General features: G+C 43.7%; 1 protein-coding gene across 1 annotated transcript in view; it reads left to right on the top strand.

The window, feature by feature from the left end:
• Positions 1–410: 410 nt before the first annotated feature.
• LOC308307538 (ATP-binding cassette sub-family C member 4-like) overlaps positions 411–19562 on the top strand; it is a gene marked incomplete at both ends in the record, with an annotated part of 51632 nt that continues 32480 nt past the window's right edge. Inside the window, 20 exons of the mRNA XM_080752804.1 lie at positions 411–484; positions 891–1001; positions 1177–1297; positions 1556–1780; positions 2301–2390; positions 2896–3059; positions 3157–3282; positions 4162–4411; positions 4822–4929; positions 5385–5474; positions 6882–7073; positions 7627–7721; positions 8162–8248; positions 8996–9092; positions 9666–9872; positions 11114–11245; positions 11350–11387; positions 11685–11779; positions 12228–12374; positions 19099–19178. Coding sequence (XP_080608930.1) covers positions 411–484; positions 891–1001; positions 1177–1297; positions 1556–1780; positions 2301–2390; positions 2896–3059; positions 3157–3282; positions 4162–4411; positions 4822–4929; positions 5385–5474; positions 6882–7073; positions 7627–7721; positions 8162–8248; positions 8996–9092; positions 9666–9872; positions 11114–11245; positions 11350–11387; positions 11685–11779; positions 12228–12374; positions 19099–19178 — 2529 coding nt within the window. The remainder of the gene's footprint in view (positions 485–890; positions 1002–1176; positions 1298–1555; positions 1781–2300; positions 2391–2895; positions 3060–3156; positions 3283–4161; positions 4412–4821; positions 4930–5384; positions 5475–6881; positions 7074–7626; positions 7722–8161; positions 8249–8995; positions 9093–9665; positions 9873–11113; positions 11246–11349; positions 11388–11684; positions 11780–12227; positions 12375–19098; positions 19179–19562) is intronic.

A 19562-nucleotide genomic window follows, 5' to 3' on the forward strand; every position in this document is an offset into this window, starting at 1 on the left:
TTAACAGGGGTCTCCCCTCTCCAGCTCTTTAATAAACAGAGAGAACCCCTAATAGTTTTAATTATAGGAGGCTGAAGTTCATAGCCTACCACAGCCTGTCTGCTCCCTGCAGAAGTGATGGAGACTTCTATCGGCCAATCGTGAAGCTGGAGGCGGAGTTCCCTCAGCTCTCAGGTGACAGCGTGACAGCCAGGCAGACTGTCAGATATTGAAGCCGGCTGAGAGAGGAGCCCTGGAAATAAATCCTCTTGTCGGTCAGTGAGGCTGAAATTGGCAGACATTGTAGTTTCCTGCAAATATTCTCTCAATGCGTCCTTTACAAGTCTTTGTTGTTATCCCGCTGCCACAGGCTATCATAGCCCTATAGAGGTCGCTTTCAGTTTGTTCCGTCCCACCAGTGTTGTTGGGGCATGGAACCTTCGCGGAAAGAGGCGAGGGATAATCCGTCGGCTACAGCTAATCTTCTCTCCAAGATTTTCTTCTGGTAAGAAAACCAGTTTGCTGTAGTGTTTGCCATTAATGGAGAATTCCCTTGTGTAGGTTTCGTTCATTGAAGACAGGCTACAGTACCACTCTATGACAGCAGGGGGGCAGCCTAGGTTAGCACCAGTACACATGTGCAAGCTATTGTGTTCTCATTACAGACATAGTAGTTACAGTCAGACAAGACATTCTTCTTTGGATGGATTCTGTCACTACTTCTTAAAGCATCTTTAAATGTTTGCTTCAGTAACTTGAAAACTAAAACTTCTTACCCAGTATAATGCTACTACAACAGGGGTGGAAGTAAGCTATCTTACACAACTTTACTTTTTGTTGCATTGTTGAATGGCAGGTCTTGTGTCAGTGTCAAATTGTTATTATGGAATGTACTTGTCCTTTATGCTCAGCTGGCTGAATCCATTGTTTAAAATCGGCTACAAGAGGAAATTGGAGGAACATGACATGTATAAGGTCCTTCCAGAAGATGGGTCTAAAAGACTTGGAGAGGAACTACAGTGGTAGGGTTATGCATTTTTTGTTATGAATGATCTATCTAGTATTCCATGTCAGGGACTATCTATTACCATACTATAAAACATAACACACAAAGCATTTTGTTGTTTGCGTGAAGAACAGCTTTCCATTGGTGACGTACTCACAACCTTGCTGTGCACTTCTGACTGTTTTTCCAAGCTATTGGGACCAGGAGGTGAAGAGAGCAACTACAGACCTGAGCACACCAAAACTTACCAAAGTTCTTATTCAATGCTACTGGAAGTCATACTCCCTCATTGGAATATACACTTTTACAGAGGTACAGCCTATTAAAGAGTCCTTCGTACCACCTGTTTCGAAATTGCACATAATGCAGGAGGCAGCAGGACGTTGCGTTATTGAAAATGAGTTTTTCCAAACTCCAACACTTGGAAATGTAATACAATCAGATAGGACTTTTCTGTTTGGATGTGTGGGATTAGGGTTGGAGTTGCAATTCTAGATTCAAGAAATTAAAAATCTAATTTGTATTTGCTTGCTTGTCCTAACATTGTATTTACATGTACTGTACTTGCAGGAAGCTATCAAAGTGATCCAGCCGCTGCTGCTGGGAAAGTTGATTGAGTACTTTGAGAGGTACGACCCCAGCAACACGGCCGCTCTCTACGTAGCCTGTGGCTACGCGACCAGTGTCTCCCTGTCAACCATTGGCCTGGCAGCCCTGCATCACCTGTACTTCTACCATGTCCAAAGAGCAGGCATGAGGATCCGGGTGGCCATGTGCCACATGATCTATCGGAAGGTCAGTCATTGGGGGGATCATTGTAATACGTACTGTAGATGTCATCCACCCACACAGTGAAATCTTCAGACAGTTGTGTAAAGTAACCAGGTACATTTATGTACTCAAGTACTGTACTTAAGTACACTTTTGAGGTACTTATTACTTTACTGGATAATTTCCAAATTTCAATACTTTTACTTCTACTCCACTATATGTCAGAGGTAATTATTTGACAGCTTTAGTTACTAGCTAGAGTACTTTGCAGATTTAGATTAATATCACAAAACATACAATAACCTCTTCAGCGCTATATACCGATTTACAAGCTTTTACCACCGCTTTCTGCAGTGTTGATTTAACTCTGAGAGTGTGCAAATGTGCATTTGTACATTTCTCTGAAATACAAATGGTTAAATTAGTCCTAATTTAGCGACCAGTTTTTTTATATATATTTTATTATAAAATATTGATGCCTTGAGGCTTAATGTGGTCAAGATATCTATCTATTGTTCTTATTTGACCTCTCTTCCCTGTGTAGGCTCTGTGTCTTAACAGCACAGCACTGGGAAAAACTACCACGGGACAAATTGTGAACCTCTTATCCAATGATGTCAACAAATTTGATGAGGTGAAATGTTAAAGCGACAAACCACATAATATACACATTTATTGTATTTTACACACGTTTTTACAAGATTTGCTTATCTTTGTGCTTAACCTGAGGTCTAAAACTGTCATATACACCAGTAGTTCTGTTCTCAAACCTTTTCATGTCAAGGACCCCCAAATCTATATGTATATTTGGCAGCGGACCCCCATCTGAAAAGATTTTGTGCTAAGGACCCCATACAACATTTGTGGAAATTATAAAAACATTTTCAAAAGGATGTCAAGATTTTTTGAAAATAGCTGATGTAGGTCCCTGGAACCCCACTTTGAGAACCCCTGCATTAGACCACGGACCACCATAACTCTCAGAGCCCCATAAGGGTCCATTTGGTTCCTAACTATCCATCATTTATCGGGGGACCCCCTGGAACCCTCTCAGGGACCCCTGTAGGTTCCCGGACCCAACTTTCAGAACCACACACAGTCTTTCATCTCAGGTTGCACCTCTCTCGTCCTTTTTACAGGTAACATTATTTTTGCACTTTTTGTGGGTTGGTCCTCTGCAAGCGGCAGCTGTGACAGTGCTGTTGTTGTACATGATTGGCCCATCATGCCTTGCAGGAATGGCTGTCCTGGTGGTCCTCATGCCATTACAGACCATGTTTGGACGCTTCTTCTCCACTCTTAGGTGCATAGCCAAATACTCATGAAAGTTGTATATCAAATGTTTGTATCCTGCATGAGTTAAAAAAGATTAATCCTTGTTTTATTACTATGGCTTTTAGGGGCCAAACTGCCGCCTTAACAGACGACAGAATACGAATAATGAATGAAGTGGTCTCTGGAATCCGAATCATAAAGATGTATGCTTGGGAGAAGTCATTTTCTGCACTGGTGGATGAGGTCAGAAGGTAGACCATGTTTTATGTTCACTTCCCTTATTTTTGTATTTCACTTGACTTAAACATTTTAACTTTTTGAATAGACAGTTAGGGCACAGTCACACCGCACTTTAATTCTACTACCTACTGTATGAGGGTGGATTCTGCCAATGCATTTAAATGGAAATGGAGCATTTTTTTTTTTAATCTTTTTTTTTGTTTTTTGTTTAAGAAATCTGCAGATAGCAGCAAACCGCTCCATACCCATTGAAATGCATTTGCAGAATCCGCCCCCATAGATAGAATAAAAGTGTGGCCTTAGTCCTTTACTTTCATATGGAACTATTGTTAATTCCCACATTCCTTTTATATATATATTACACAAAATACATACAAAATTAGCAAGCGCCTGCACCATTATTAGGGGTAGAGTTGAGGAAAACAAGGACTAAAAAAGAACGCTGATGGCCACGCACACAACTTGCATGCTCGCACTCAACATGCATGCATCCCCGCACGCACACACACACACCTGTGTTTTCCTAACAGTTGCAGTAACCTAAACTTTCAGCTGCAATAAAATCGGATCCTCCATTAATAGTATCATGTTCATTCACTAATCGAAGAAACACAGCCTTATGGACGGTCATTTTTGTTGAAATGATGGAGGGAGGGGACGTGGGTTCCGTGGAGGGTCGTTGACCCTTTGGGGAGGAGGGCCAACTCCATTTATGTTAACTTTATCATCTTATTCATGACAACTACACTTGCTGCACAATGATGTATTTTCCTGCATGTTAGAATGTTTTTTAGGCAAAGGCTAAAGATGTTTGTGTGTGTGCACTGCACTTGTAATGCATTTTATCTACCATACATACCATACTATCAACATGTTCTGTTGTTTTACAGAAAGGAGGTCTCCAAGATTATGAAGAGCTCCTACTTGCGTGGACTGAACATGGCGTCCTTCTTTGTGGCCAGCAAGGTCCTCATTTTCATCACCCTCTGTGTGTACGTCTTAACTGGGAACCCGATGTCCGCTAGCAGGGTGTTTGTGGCCGTGTCTCTTTACGGAGCAGTGAGACTCACCGTCACTCTGTTCTTTCCATCGGCCATCGAGAAGGTGTCGGAAGCCCTCATCAGCATACAAAGGATCAAAGTAAACACACACACCAGACTAGGGAAACACTCACAATAATTGTATCGTATCGTGAAATTAACCTCCATCATGCACTGGGACCTTTTATTTGCCAAGCTGCATATCCGGTACCATTTAAATCCTCTATAATTGGTCAAACGGACCTGGAAATAATCTACTTGATACAGTGTTTTTTCACTATGCCAAATCTCTTTGACAAAACTTTCACTCTACCAAATTTCTTCGACAAAAAATAGCCGATCGTGATAATCAGGTAAATCGCAATTTCTTTGGTCACAATAATCGTGACATGAAATGTTCATATTGTCCCATCCCTACACCAGACCACAGCACCATGACGGCAGCTCCTGTTGATTCCTCTGATGCCATTTTATAGACATTGATTTTGTTCAAATTATTTTTCTTGCTAGAATTTTCTTCTTCTGGATGAAGTTTCTCCTCAGCATCTTGGGCTTCCTGTCACAGAGAAGAAAGACTGTATGGTGGAGGTTCAGGATTTAACGTGCTACTGGGATAAGGTGAAGGCAGTTGTGCATGGCAGTTTAACAATGTCACAAAATGACCAAGATTACCGTACTGTATGGTACATACAGTACCATTAACTTAATGGTATGTTTTACCCCATTTATCCCTTATGGAGGTATATTTGTATACATGGCGGCTGTGGCCCCAGAGGTAGAGCAGGTCGTCCAATGATCCGTGGGTCGACGGTTTGAATCCCGGCTCCTCCTGTCCACATGTCGAAGTGTCCTTGGGCAAGACACTGAACCCTACATTGCCTCCAATGAGTCGGTCGGGGTCAGCTTGTCACCATTGGTGTGTGAATGTGGGAAGTGAGGATACTGGCGTCGACTGTTCGCCGCTTCACCTCCCAATGTATGAATGAACTACTGTAAAGCGCTTTGAGCACTTGGAAAAGCGCTATAAAAATGCAATTCATCATTCGTTCATTCACTCTTTGCTTTTCTGACAGACACTGGATTCTCCAACACTACAGAACATGTCTTTCACTGTGAAATCAGAGCAGCTCCTGGCTGTCATTGGTCCTGTTGGAGCCGGCAAGGTCAGATCTTAGTGATCACGGTTGTACATTTATGAAGAGATAGTCATGGGCGTTGTTTATGGTGCAAGTACTGTGAGCATGATACCATTACTACTAACTACAATACTATCACCTAGTGTACAATACAAGCATGGTTGCCTCGCTTACAGTTTGTGATACCTATTGTTTTGAATAATGCAAGCTAGCAATGCTACGGTATGATACCGTGTTTGCATTTTTACTTAACAATCAGGTGTGTGCAGGACGGTGTATGTGTTTGTATGTACTGTAGGGCAAATTTAAGCTGACGATTAATTGTCACACAAATAATTGCGGTTATTAACGACTTAATTGTGTTCTTGGCGTTAAACATTGGAGATCATGAAAAAAAACTAATTTTTGTTTGCCATTGGCCTTTTAGGCTTCATTATACACAATTCCACCGGGCACATATTATGAGAGACAGCCGCTGATACGAACGACCTACGGCCTGGTCGCGACCTAGGCCACGACCTGGAGGTCGTAGGTCCCGGTTCTGGAGGTCGTAGTTCGCGGTACATACTTGTTAGGTCGCGGCCGGTCTAGTTTCGCGACCCCCGGCCGTGGTTGCGCCACCTCGGTCGTCCCCGGGCCGTCTTTTTGCAGAATATTCTAGAGCAGCAGCGCTATTCAACCTTTTGAAGCTTGTGATTGGCTGAACCGGAGGTAGGAAGCGCTCCATTGTAGTCACTTGGACCGCGCGAGGTGCACCAAAACCTATCCTTAACCCTAACCCCAACTCTAACTCTAACCCTAACCTTAACCCTAACCCCAACTCTAACCCTAACCCTAACCCTAACCCTAACCCTAACCCTAACCCTAACCTGCCGACACTGAGTAGCTAACCTGCCGACGCTGTTGAAAACGAGCGCTCCTTCCCTTAGCAAGCGTAGAGTTTCTAAACTCGCGTCCCTTCCCTTAGCAAGCGTAGAGTTTCGATCGCGGCGCTCCTTCCCTTAGCAAGCGTAGAGTTTCTAAACTCGCGTCCCTTCCCTTAGCAAGCGTAGAGTTTCGATCGCGGACTTCCCAGGTCGCTGAATTACGACCGAGATCGCGCAAAACCTCCAGAACCGGGACCTACGACCTCCAAGTCGTGGCCTAAGTCGCGACCAGGCCGTAGGTCGTTTGTATCAGCGGCTCTTGCTCCATATTATGACAAATAAACTTGAATTTAAAAATGAATTACTGATATATTTAATAATGTTATACCTTAAAAAGAATAAAAATTGCTGAAATAGCTGATGTTTGATCTGCTATTTCTGCTATTTTTGAAGAACTTATGAAAAATGTTCAACTCAATTATGACGATTATGCAAAATAATTTCGATTATTTTAAATAACTGCGATCAGTTGATTATGTAATAATTGTGACATGCCTGTGTGCATCAGTCCTCTCTCCTCAGCACCATCCTGGGAGAGCTGGACCAGGAAAGGGGTGTGGTCAAAGTGAAAGGGGAGCTGACCTATGTCTCTCAGCAACCATGGATCTTCCCAGGGACAATCCGAAGCAACATCCTCTTTGGCAAAGAGCTCAATCCACTGAAGTATAAGACGGTGCTTAGGGCCTGCGCTCTGAACAGAGTGAGACAGTGTTCATTTTGACTTTTTCTTTCTTCTTTTATTTTATGTAGTTTTAGCCATAGACTTTTGAATAACATTTAATTTAGTTTAGTTATATTTTAGTCATTTGAAATGTTTTAGTTTTAGTCTAGATTGTTTTGGTCGACTAAATATAAGATTTTAGTCAACTAAATCTACAGTAGATTTTCTCAACAAATGCATTTTGGCAGGCCTTGATGGCGTTGTAATGCCTGATTTACATTTGGTTACATCCTGAAAATAGCTGATCTACAAGCTTGCAATGCGTCGCACAGCGAGCTTGTTGAGCTTGTTTGTTTTTAAAGGATTTATAATCAAAATACAAGTCTGGTGGACAGTCAGTGTATTTTATTATTACTCAACTGCCCTTTCCTTGAAGACTACTTGATGTTTCACTTTAACATTAAGTAATTATTGTTGCGTGACACGGTACTCCCCATTAGATTTTCTTCAAAGTTTTAGGATGTTTTGCTGTTTACACAATGAGATTATTAGTGACTCCCTGTGCTCAGTGTTGCTGCTGGACCCTGTTTAGGACTTGGACCTCCTGCCTGATGGTGACCTGGAGGTGATCGGGGACAGAGGAGCCAACCTTAGTGGGGGACAGAAGGCACGAGTCAACTTGGCCAGGTGTGTGAATTAGAAAACAAATGTTTAAGAAGTAGTGAAAATAGTCGATCTACAAGCTCACAACACGTTTCATTGCGATGTGTTGTGAGCTTAAAAAGAAGTCGATTCACACTAATATTGCGATTTTAGAGTTCTGAAATGTATTTTTTTTATGTCAGAAAGACTGACTTTATCTGGCTGCATTGAAGCCTATGATTAAACTTGTTATGGTTTAAATTGTAAATTCAAAAAGGGGGGGGGGGGGTGGGTGTTTCGACAAATTCGCGACAAATTCGACAATCGCAATTTAAATGTAATCGGCACCCTAGGTATCGAGGTTTTATCGAATTGGGAGGTAACCCACCCCTAGATCTGATATTTTCACTAGCTTGGGTCCTGGGGGAGACGTCAGATTTCTCTTTTGGGTCTCGAGCTAAAACGTTGGGTCACCACTGCTCTAGGGCGGTGTATCAGGACGCAGATATCTACTTGCTGGACGACCCACTCAGTGCTGTGGACGCGGACGTGGGCAGGCATCTGTTTGAGGAGTAAGTCCTATTATTTACCTCTTTTCTCCTCATTCCAGAATCAAAATCAGCTTTATTGTCACATCACAGGTTATAGAGGAAAAGTTAAATTTGTTTTCGTGCATACTGTAGTTCCCATCTTATCGTTGTTTCCATAGAGGAAAGAAAGGGAAGAAGAGAGCGGGGGCAAGGGGGAAAGGAGATCAAGCAAGTAAAAACAAAGAACAAAATATATCAACATATTTACAGATGGCACCTGAGATAAATAAGTGTGTGAGCATAGCAGCAGATATACTTACAGTATATACATGATATACGTATCAGGTATATATGATATATATGATAACACTTTTTTGAACCCAAGCAGTTTTCTGAAAAACGTATGTTGCTATCAGTCAGTGTTGATCAAACTTTTGTCAAGGACCCCCACAATTACTGAAAATACATTGTTCCAGGGACCCCTATAAGCAAATATTTGAGCTAAAGATGTTTGCTTACCGGTGTGTGTGTGTATATATATATATATATTCAAAAGATTTGCTACAAATTTTCAAGATTTTTCAAAAATACAAGCTCATAGCGTGTCACAAAGTGACATGCTGTGAGCTTGTATGTCAATGTCTGCTATTTTTTAATAGCCAAAGTATAAAATATAATATAAAAGTTAAAGTGGTGACACGGATGCTTTCCCCGTTTTTAATGGCTTAAAGGGAAATGGCAACTGGTCAAGTGTGTCAGTTCATCAGACCTGTTGTGTGCCATCCTTAGGTGCATTTGTGGCCTTTTGAGGAAGAAGCCACGCATCCTAGTCACTCATCAACTGCAGTACCTGAAGGCTGCGGATCAAATACTTGTAGTGAAGGAGGTGCGTCTTTATGTGTGTGTGTGTGCATCCCGAATACACTTGATGTTGTGTTTGTTGACACCAGTCACAAGGAGGTCCTGATTCTGGGAGTGGGCTGTGTTTTTCATTTGTACATGGACCATTGGACCAGGCTTTCTAAGATAAACATTCTAAGTACCAACCGTTACTTCATCATAATGGGTACAGATACAGATTCTGCATACTCATATTTGGAAGCCTGGACCATATACGTACGTATATAAACTGACCACGAGTGGCCTCACTATCGCTGTCATGACAAAGGGCAAAGCCAAACAGCTTGCAAAACTTTGCCTTGTTTCAGCTGTGATAGGCAGTTTTTCTGTGTGGAGGAGAAGGTGCTACGTATATGTATGTAAGGTGGCCATTAACCTCGCGTCACTAGACTTTCCCAGGCTGTCTAACACTGAACTGAACTGAACTGTCTAACACTGTTACATTTGTTTCCCTGTAAATTAATATTAATTTGTGAATTCAAATGTGTGTGAGAGTGTGCGCTAGACATCACCATGAAAATGACTCCATAGCGATCTCTCCTGTGTTCTTCATCGTCAGGGTCGAATGGTGGCAAGGGGAACGTACAGTGAGTTACAGGGCTCCGGACTGGACTTCACCTCCTTGCTGAAGTTGGAGGAGGAGCAGGAGGGGGAGAAGCAACCAGGCCTGGGTACCCTCTCTCGTAGTCCGCACTCTCTCTCTCGGAACTCCATGCCTTCACTGTCCTCCTCCCTGTTCTCCCTGCTGGAGGGAGCGGAGCAGCAGGTAATCCATTCCATTGGTTTTCAAAGTGGGATCGGGGGACCCCCAGGGGTCCTTGATGGAGTTCCAGGGGGTCCCTAGTTAAATGATAGTTAGGAACTAAATGGAACCTTATGGGTATGTGCAAATGGAACCAAATGGACCCTAAAATTAACATACATTTTACAATATATATTTGGGTCTCAGAGATAGAAATGCCATTAAATCGATGGCATGTCAAACTGGGGGTCCCTGAAATTGTTGAAAATCACTGCTAGAGCCCTAAAAATCTTCTCTATATTATGAGGGTCCCTGCCATATCTTTTCAAATGGGGGTCCGCGGGCTAATAAGTGTCAATTTGGGGGTCTACGACATGAAAATGTTTGAGAAGCACTGATCCATTCAACAACTCACAGGAGCGTCCTTATTGATCATAGTCCCATGGTGGCCATTTTTCTCTTTGCATTGTAGATCTGCTATTTTCAAAAGATCTTTTGACATTTTAGACATTGTGAAACGGCACACTCTGCATAATGAGTACTTTTACTTTTGGTGCTTTAAGTACATTTTGAATGCCGTCCATTTACTTGTAAGGGCATGGTCACACTGCCCTTTTATTCTACCCATGAGGGCGGATTCTGCCAATGCATTTCAATGGGAATGGAGCAATGTTTTGGCTAGAAATCCACAAATGGCAGCAAACCGCCTCATTCCCATTGAAATGTTTTGACAGAATCCGCCCTCATAGGTAGACTAAAAGTGAGATGTGGCCGTGCAGAGTATTTCTACATTGCAGTATTGATACTTTTACTTTTATTGATAAAACATGTGAGCACTGTCGGGCAGAAATCTCCAAGTTTAAAATGTGTATGTTTTTTTCGTAAAGTAAAGCCCTGCTTCATCATAAAAGACTGTCGCACAAAACTAGTGATAATAGCAGATCTACAAGCACACAACACCTCTCATCGCGAGGCGTTGTGTGCTTTTAGATCGGCTATTTTCACTAGTTTAAATCGGCTATTTTCACTAGTTTCAATATTTTTTAAAATGATAAATACAAAACGAACGGTTTCGGACATACAAGGTTTCCACCTGACAACAACTATATCTCAGTGTGATAACAGCTCATTATACCATAATTGTTATTGCATTCTGCTGAGGAGCCACCAGAGGGCAGCGGCTACTGTCTGTTCCCCTCAGCTCGGTGCCAGCTTAATAGAAGCATCACTGGAGGATTTGTGTTGACCCCAGTGTGCATCTGTAGGCAGCTGAACCCATCGTGGAAGAGACCCGCTCAGAGGGAAGCGTGGGCCTGCACCTGTACGTGAAATACTTCAGGGCGGGAGCCAACTTCCTCGTCCTCTCGGCCCTCGTTCTGCTCAATGTCCTTGCTCACGTGAGTGACTCCTTCCAAAACTGCTCCACTTCGTTTTTTTTAAATGAAATGAGTCGCATGATCTGTCGTGACTAACCGCATGTAATCTGTTTTCCCTGCTTTAGTTTGCTTATGTTCTACAGGACTGGTGGCTCGCTTATTGGTGAGATTTCACGATTTAACCCTGAAATTGTGTAGCGCGCTTTTCGAAGCGAAACTGTTTCAGGACTTTATTTTTTATTTTTTATTTTTTTTGCAGGAACTGATTGATTCCTTTGTAGGGATGACGTCTTTGTTAGCAAATATCTTGTTGCTTGTTGAAATTGACCTTGTGTGTGTGTGCTTCAGGTTAGGATGAAAGTGTTTTGTGTAGAGCGGCGCCTCCATCTTTCTTTCATTCATGTGCTGTTGTGTTTATTTGTCCTTGTGGGCTTTTGATTCCTTTGTGGCTGACTTGCAGGGCCTCTGAACAGGAGCGCGTCAATGCGACGGAGCACCTCAATGGCAGCGCCTCTCAGCCGCTGGACCTTGACCTGTACCTAGGTGTTTACGCAGGTGAAGCTCACTGAGTGCACGTCGCCTTTTTTTCTGTGTGCCATTGAGGCTCCTGAATGCGCTAAAATTCACTGAACACATCCACAGTTCTCTTTGGCTGTGGCCCAAGGCCTTCAAGGCCCAGTGTCTATACATGGGGCCTCAGCTGTACAGGAAGATAGGAGTGCTTTTCTTGCATTCTCACCACTGGATTGCTCCGATTGTCTCCCTGTGACTCCTAACCTCTTTACTCTTTCCAGGGCCTGTGTTCACAGCGATAGATCCGCATAATAGGGAAAAAGAATTAACCACTGAGGTAGAGATTGGAGTGGAATATATGTTGCTTTTTTCCCTTTCACACGCGACAATGGCACCATAAGTGCACAGCTGACCTTCTTGGAACAGACACAGGGCAAAACATTGTATCCACGGCCTCTGATTGATTTCTACTCTACCTTTCCTTGGTTAGGTTTAACCGCTGCCTCCGTGATATTTGGGTTCCTGCGGAGTTTGGTCTTCTTCAATGTCTTGGTGAGCTCGGCCCAGACGCTTCATAACAGCATGTTCAACGCTGTCCTCCGAACGCCTGTGCGCTTCTTCGATGCCAACCCTATCGGTAAGGGGGGGGGGGGCTGATGAACAAATGTTCATCAGCAATGTAAAACATGATGGTTTACTCCAAGTGTTGCCAAGTCGATGATTAGAATGAACACGCTGTGAGCTATTGAGTTGTAGACATTTAGATTCATTGGGATTCTGTGCAGTGCTGTATGTACATTGTCACCACTAGAGAGCAGACTATTACTTAGGTATGTCCTCTTTTTAGCGCAACTTTATGTCCTTCCTTGTGCCTGCTTGTCCCCAAACCCCACAGTGTGCCTCTGCACTTATGATACAGTTAATACTTGTAATTGCCAAATTGTATTTTCTTAATAGAAAGTCAACCCCCCCCCCTTTCAGAATGATTCCAGTTCAATATTCTATTTTTATTTTGACAAATCTCTCAATATGTTAATTCATTTATGACGATAAATGTAGATAGGAAGAGCTATTATGAGCAGCATAATATAGATAAATATTATATTTATAACATGTTACCAGCTATTTATTGTTGGTATATATTGTGTTTTTTGCTACTGCCACAGAGTGTATTGGGTTGAAAAGGCAGACTGTGTGAACTGACATAATTAAAACCAGTCACTGCTCGGGTGTCAAAGCCTGTGGACCCAAGTGGCCAATCCAGTCAAAAAGCATGCGAAATGACTATATTTAGCCATAATGTCTTTTATAAATGACTGAAGAGAGTGTTATCTATTAACTGTGAGCCAGAACAAAAAAAGAAGCAAACAACGATATTGAAAGGAAACTGTTTGCACTAGATCTTGGACAGTGTTGTGTTTGTACTACAGAGCTGAGTAAATACTGACAGATTTGTTCTGTGCGCCGTATCAGAAATCTTTGATTATTTCATTAGCTTTGTAGGTTGTGTAGCTGTTTGGTCAATGGAGAGGGCAGATGAACATGATCTTAGAAGTGAGCAAACACTACATGTGAGATAGCCTTCACTGTTAGAGAGCTCATAGCTTATCCCTATGCCCGTTTCACAATACCATTTTCAATAGCCACCCGTTTAACATAATACATGTAACATATACTGTATACATATTTGAATTTTACAAATCAATTCCAAAACCTTTTACTCTTAAAAAAAAAGAATGAAAAAAGAAACTAAGAGATTATCCTTACCCTTTTACTCCCAATTAGTTTTTGTTACAAATAATAGCCGTTCATTTCATTTCATTGGGTGTGTGGATATGTCACTGCCATTTGTCATTCATATCCAAAGTCTTCCGTCAAGTCAAGTGGCCCACTTTGATAACTTTAATTTTTCTAGAGCATTGTTCACCTGTCAGTGGATAATTAGTCAGCCTAATCTCTTTCATAGTGACACGCATGTACAACACAATCAGCACGGTTGGGAATTCTCAGCATGAAGGAAACTTGTATCTGTATAATGAGTCATAATAAGCTACTAACACAAGTCTAAATATGATTTGAGGGTGTTGAGGAGCTTGCGGTTTCTCTTGGCATTAGGAGTGGGTGTATTGACAAAGCTGTGTCCTTTTGGAAAGCTGTGTTTGAAGCAAACACCACGACGGCTCTTAATCTCTTGCGTTTTTGTTTTTACGGCTGCTCTTGTGTTACGCAGTGGCCTACCTGATGGCTTATCTGGGTGTGCCGTCCTCGCTAATCTACACATAGGAGGAGAGCAAACATTTTGAATAATGTAATAATCTGTTTAATAGTGCAGTAAAGGAGAGGCTTAACAGACACTGCTATCTGATTGCTGTTGTGCTGCTATCAGCAGCCATTGTATGACCAGTCCAGTCATTACGGCTTGGCCTCCTGGCTGGCAAACAACACTATGTGTCTGACTGGATTTATAGACAACTGTCTAAAAGGGACTGTGTGTCTATGTCCTTTGTCCAGTCAACGGTAGATTAAGCATGAACATGACCTTTTTCTATCTATAATATAATACAGAACGGGGAAAAATAAGTTCTTATTCTCGGCTACATTGTCGTTGCTAGGTTTTCATACAGCTTTTATTCTCCCACTCTGTATTTTTCAGCTGAATGCATCTCTCGTACTGAAACAGAATAGACTAGGACAAAGGCAGCTGCTTCCAGCATTCGTATTGTCACTTCTGGTATGACTTTGTACCCATGCTGCTTTCTCCTTCTTGTTGTATTGTCTCTGTCTCTGACTCTGTCTGTTTTCTTTCTTTTCTTTTTTTTTTAAACCGTATACAATGACTGCCGTTTCCATGTGTTGCCAACATGAGTGTGAGTAATGCATTTGCGATTGTGTGTCTGTGTGTTGTTAAGGATTTGACAACTGTTTACACGTGTAAGTGATAGGTGTGCTGCTGCTGCCGAACAGGTCTTGTGTTTGATACTTGTTAGTTCCTGTCTTCTTCTGAGTTAAAGGTTACAATTTCAAGCCTGGCTGCACAAAGGTCCTATTTGTTGTGTTCTGGATGTGGTTTGTAACAATGAAGGTTTGGCTGTGGAAATGTGTGCACGCCGATGTCCCTGCGCTTCTATACCTTTCTGTACCCCGGGCCAAGACCACACAGTTATGTAATCGTGAAACCTGCTAATTAATTCAAAGAAATTATTTGGTCAGCTGTTGCACTTGCTCTTGTCTCTTCACCCCTCACTCAAAGGGTTAATGACCAGGACATTTTACAGCCTCTGTCTTCCACCCATCAGGCTCAATAAAATCACAGAGGCCATTGCATACCATATAATATGGTATGCTATGCAATGGCTTGTGAATCCCATAATCCCATAATAACCAACAAAGACATGAACCAAAAGTAATCATTAGCAATAATCGTGTCTAATAATTATGATTACAAAATGTAATATTACGCTAAATATTTGGGATTATTACTTTGTCCATAATCATGCAGCCATAACCCAGAGTGACTTTATACCAAGTGTAAGGTTGGCAGTAAACCTTTTCACTGTGCATACGGTGAGCTGATCTAGAAATGACAACACGCGTTGTTGTAAAAGCAGTTTGTTAAGAATAGCATTGGGAATTAGTTTTTTCACGCTATACCCACCTTTTGTGGTAGACAGTGATTCCTTCCCTCCCAACAGTATATAGACTTCATAAAACCCATTATGTTGAAGTCTTTCAGTTTCAGTAATGTGAATGGGGGCTTATTACGGCCGTTCATCCAAACGTGTTTCAGTTAGAGCTCTGCACAGACAGCAGTGGGGATGTGTTGAGCTGATTCTGATCCCTGTAATTTAGTGTCATTGAGTGGGCTAATCCCCTCAGAGACTGCAGGCCAGGGCTTCAGCTCATCAGCATCAGCACAGTCAGGGAGTAAGGTCCACGCACGCACGTACGCACACACACTCACACGCACGCGCGCGCACGCATTCTCTTGCACATGCATGCATACCACCTCTAACTTCCTCCTGTTTCGCATCAGCATCGCAGGTCAACTCGGTGCGAGGTGTCACTCAGCTGCTGTCGGTGGTGCAGTGTACGTTAGGCCTTCTGTAGTCAACGATATGAGATTCTAATTGTGTCTACAGAGGCAGTGTTTTTAATGTCTGTATTCCAGCTCTGGGTTGCAAGAGTGTTAAGGAAGAAGTGGCGGAAGTGCTGCAGAGAGAGGGGATGATGATATCGAGGTGTGTAAATTGAATGTGGAGATGGAGCCGTGCGCGTGTGTGCAGCGCGGCTGATAGAGCTCCCCACTCGCTCGGCACTTCTGCTATTTAATTGCATGAAAGGGAAGGAGAGGAGATTGCAGGAGCCTGGTGTGAGAGCGGAGAGAATGGATTTAGAATGTATTAGTATTGGCAGCAAGGTGCCGGCGGTGGGAGGCTGCCCCGGGCCCCTGGGCCCTTCATGGGAGTTGAGGTGAGCCATGCCACCTCCAGCCTTGGCAGGGGCCCCCTCTTCCAATTCTCCTGCATTATCACTCGTGCCTCGGTGAAAGACCCCCACCAACGGTGGCAGAGCCCACACATGGAGTGGCTCAGAGTCGCCCCGTTATCTAGATGTTTACAGGGAACCGCTATTTGCCGCATGCCCCCACATACCGACCAGACCCCACTGTTCCAGTTTATTTTTTTAAACTGTGATTTGGGAGCCCCAGCTCGCCTAATATCTCCACCTATGGGGTCCCACCTCAGCCAGGAAGGGCTTGATATTTTCTTCCTCAGCCTGGAAGAAAGTGGTGCAAATCACCCCTGGTAGTCTCTCAAACCATGAGAAATTGTTTGATACTAATGCAGCTGATATCCTGAAACAGCTATACCCTTCTCCACACAATAGGTGATATTGTTGACAGTCACCCATAGTGATTGAAGCCATTGTCCCGCACTGGTCTTACCTCATAGGCATTTCCATGCAGTGAATGTCTTTGTGTAACTGCATCACTGTAATGGATCCCCTCTATAGTCTGTTAGGGAGAGGGAGCAGGGTCTTTACTTCATCCCTGCTGAAACTCTCTGTTAACCGAGCCGCCCGTCAAACAGCTGATAGTTGACTGATGTTCTCTGTTCCCAACACCCTCAAACCACGCTATGATGTAACTGGCAGAAACCTATCATTTTCTTGTGGGGCTTTGTTTGTCGGATACGCATGGATTTGGGTCATTTATGGCTTATACAGTGACATTACTGTGCATCAAAATATTATAGGATCTCCCGCAAACACAGTTTGACAAATACCTCCCTAACCCCCAACCCTGCCCCCCTCCCTTCTTTTTTTCTTTTTTTTTAACAAAATAAAAGCAGAGAGAGACTGGTGGAAATAACAACGGTACAGTACTGTTGCAGCATTTTCCCTTGTGCTTGAACCCTCCCCTCAGGATGTCTGCATGCTAAAGGGGCACTCAAACTGTGAATAAGATTAGTCTGCCTCCGAGTGTACAACATGCCTACGCCACTTGACTTTGAATCGGCGCTGATTTGGAGCGTTGCTGGGTTGTTGTGAGGAAATAATGCTCCGGCTGGGTTTATGCAATGGCTGTTATGGGGAGCCCGGCCTCGTCTGCATGCATGTTTTTAGGCGGGAGTGTGGTATTTTTGGATAAAGCTGTAAGCTGCTTACTGCTGTGGAGAGAGGTGATTACAGGGCCCACCTCCGTAGGAACTCGCTGGGAAGCAGGGGAGTGCAGCTTCTAGGTCATTTCTGCCCCAACTCCACCACGCCTCCCAAGCACCATGCCACTAAATACCGCTCATAATCATCCACTCCTTCTCTCAGGCCTTCGCCAAGGCCCACCCTGCTGTCTGGTGAGCCTATATAAACATTCTCCATGGGCGTGCCATCAGTTTCACTGTAGCAAAGGGCTGAACCCTGAATGTTGTTAGTCCGACATGCCTTGTTGACATTCTCCTCGGAGAGAGTGGTGTTTGCTTAGATTTGTCACAATGAGAGATATAGTGGGTTGCTTAAGTGTGAAACGTCATGACACTGATTCACCGAAATGCTCTCCAAAGACAGGATTCAAGTTGGCTACAGGTCCACTGCTCGCTCCTGCCAACTTTAACTTGAGCCTAGTCCTTGAAGTGGCAGCGTTGGCACGGCTCTCTGAAGGTTTTGTCCACCCCCGAGAGTGAGAGTCTGAGGTCTTCCTTCAGGCCCGGAGATAGAGAAAGCTTCTCTGTCTTCCCTGCCTCTGGGCCTGTGGTGTGGGGATTGGCTATCACTCGGCCCCGGCAGTAAACAGTGTGTGAAAGCAGCTGGAGTGTAATCTTATGTGCTATGGGATCAGGCCGGGGGAGCAACGTTTCTAAAGGAGCCACAATAAAAGGGCCGCTAGAGCACCTGCAGAGCCCCGGCCCAAATAATGAACACCTGAGCAGATTGGAGGCAACTCAATTAACGTCATTGACACTGCCAGTCAGGACAGAAAGGCAGGTACGCAGCTTCTGTTGCCTCTTTGTTCCCAAACAAAAGGCTCCCCGATGTATTCAGTCTAGAGTAGGGCAGTCTTTATGAAATGCAGGCCAAATAATGATTCATTGTTTAATCTAGATAGGCCTCTCTATTTTTCCATCTGATATCGCTCCCCAATGTATAGGCTGTGCAGCATTATATAGAGGAGACTTACAGTAGGTAACAGACCCAATAGACCCGAGCGACTCAAGTGAGAGATTTGAAAAAATTGTCTTGTGTTATCTGCAGATAGATTAGGCTAGCTAATGGATTTAAACGTATCTCCAATTGACTGGGCTTTGTTCTCCAAACTCCACATTAATGCAAGATCCAAGAAATTATAAACATGACATGGCTATGTGGAATTAAGCCATATCTATATAGACTTTCTGTCCTTTTCCCCCATTTATTACTGCTTTTTCCAAAAGATTTAACTCTCATAATTCTTTCAGTAAGGCTGAATCACACTTACATAAAAAATCACACTCGTGTGAACTGAGCGGTTGTGTGTGTGTGTGTGTGTGTGTGTGTGTGTGTGTGTGTGTGTGTGTGTGTGTGTGTGTGTGTGTGTGTGTGTGTGTGTGTGTGTGTGTGTGTGTGTGTGTGTGTGTGTGTGTGTGTGTGTGTGTGTGTGTGTGTGTGTGTGCAACAGCGCCCCTCCCTTAACATGTGTGGTCAGAAAAGGTTACTGCAGGCTACAGACAGGGAGACACGGAGACAGACAGACCCACACACACGGCCACGTATAGGAGCGTTGTGACCACCGCTCAAAAAGCATTTACAAAAGAAATGCTGCAGATAATGTCTTCCTGCACACATTTTCCAATCTAAATCTAAATGCACCCATTGTCTCGCCCCATCAGGAAGAATCCTCAACAGGTTCTCTAAGGACATTGGTCTCCTGGACTCCCTGCTGCCATGGACATTCGTGGACTTTATCCAGGTGAGTCTCACCTCGGCAGGTTTTGGTCGCTGCCGCTGCAGCGGCAGCATGGGGAGGCCATTTCATGCCTGGCTGGGCCTGCTTTGTGGTCCGGGTCCCCTAATCTGGAAACAATTACTGTAGGATTACCCGCCAGCGCGGCCCAGCGCCTGCACAGATTTAATAAAAGTGTCTGCACACACATTGGCCGAGGGCGTGGCTCTCCTCAGTGTTGGGCAACACAGAGGCGGCTTTCGCCGGGAGAATGAGTGTGGGGGACTACGCAAGTGATTGGGGGAGAGAGAAAGGCTACCACAGAAGGAAATAATGGCTACAGGAAGATGGGCGCCACGATGCAGGGGAGTGGAGGGAGACGGCGAGGGAGGCAGGAAAGGGAATGACGAG

The sequence above is a fragment of the Nannobrachium achirus genome (assembly GCF_963921795.1).
Source record: "Nannobrachium achirus genome assembly, chromosome: 22".
In the NCBI taxonomy this organism is placed as follows: Eukaryota; Metazoa; Chordata; class Actinopteri; order Myctophiformes; family Myctophidae; genus Nannobrachium; species Nannobrachium achirus.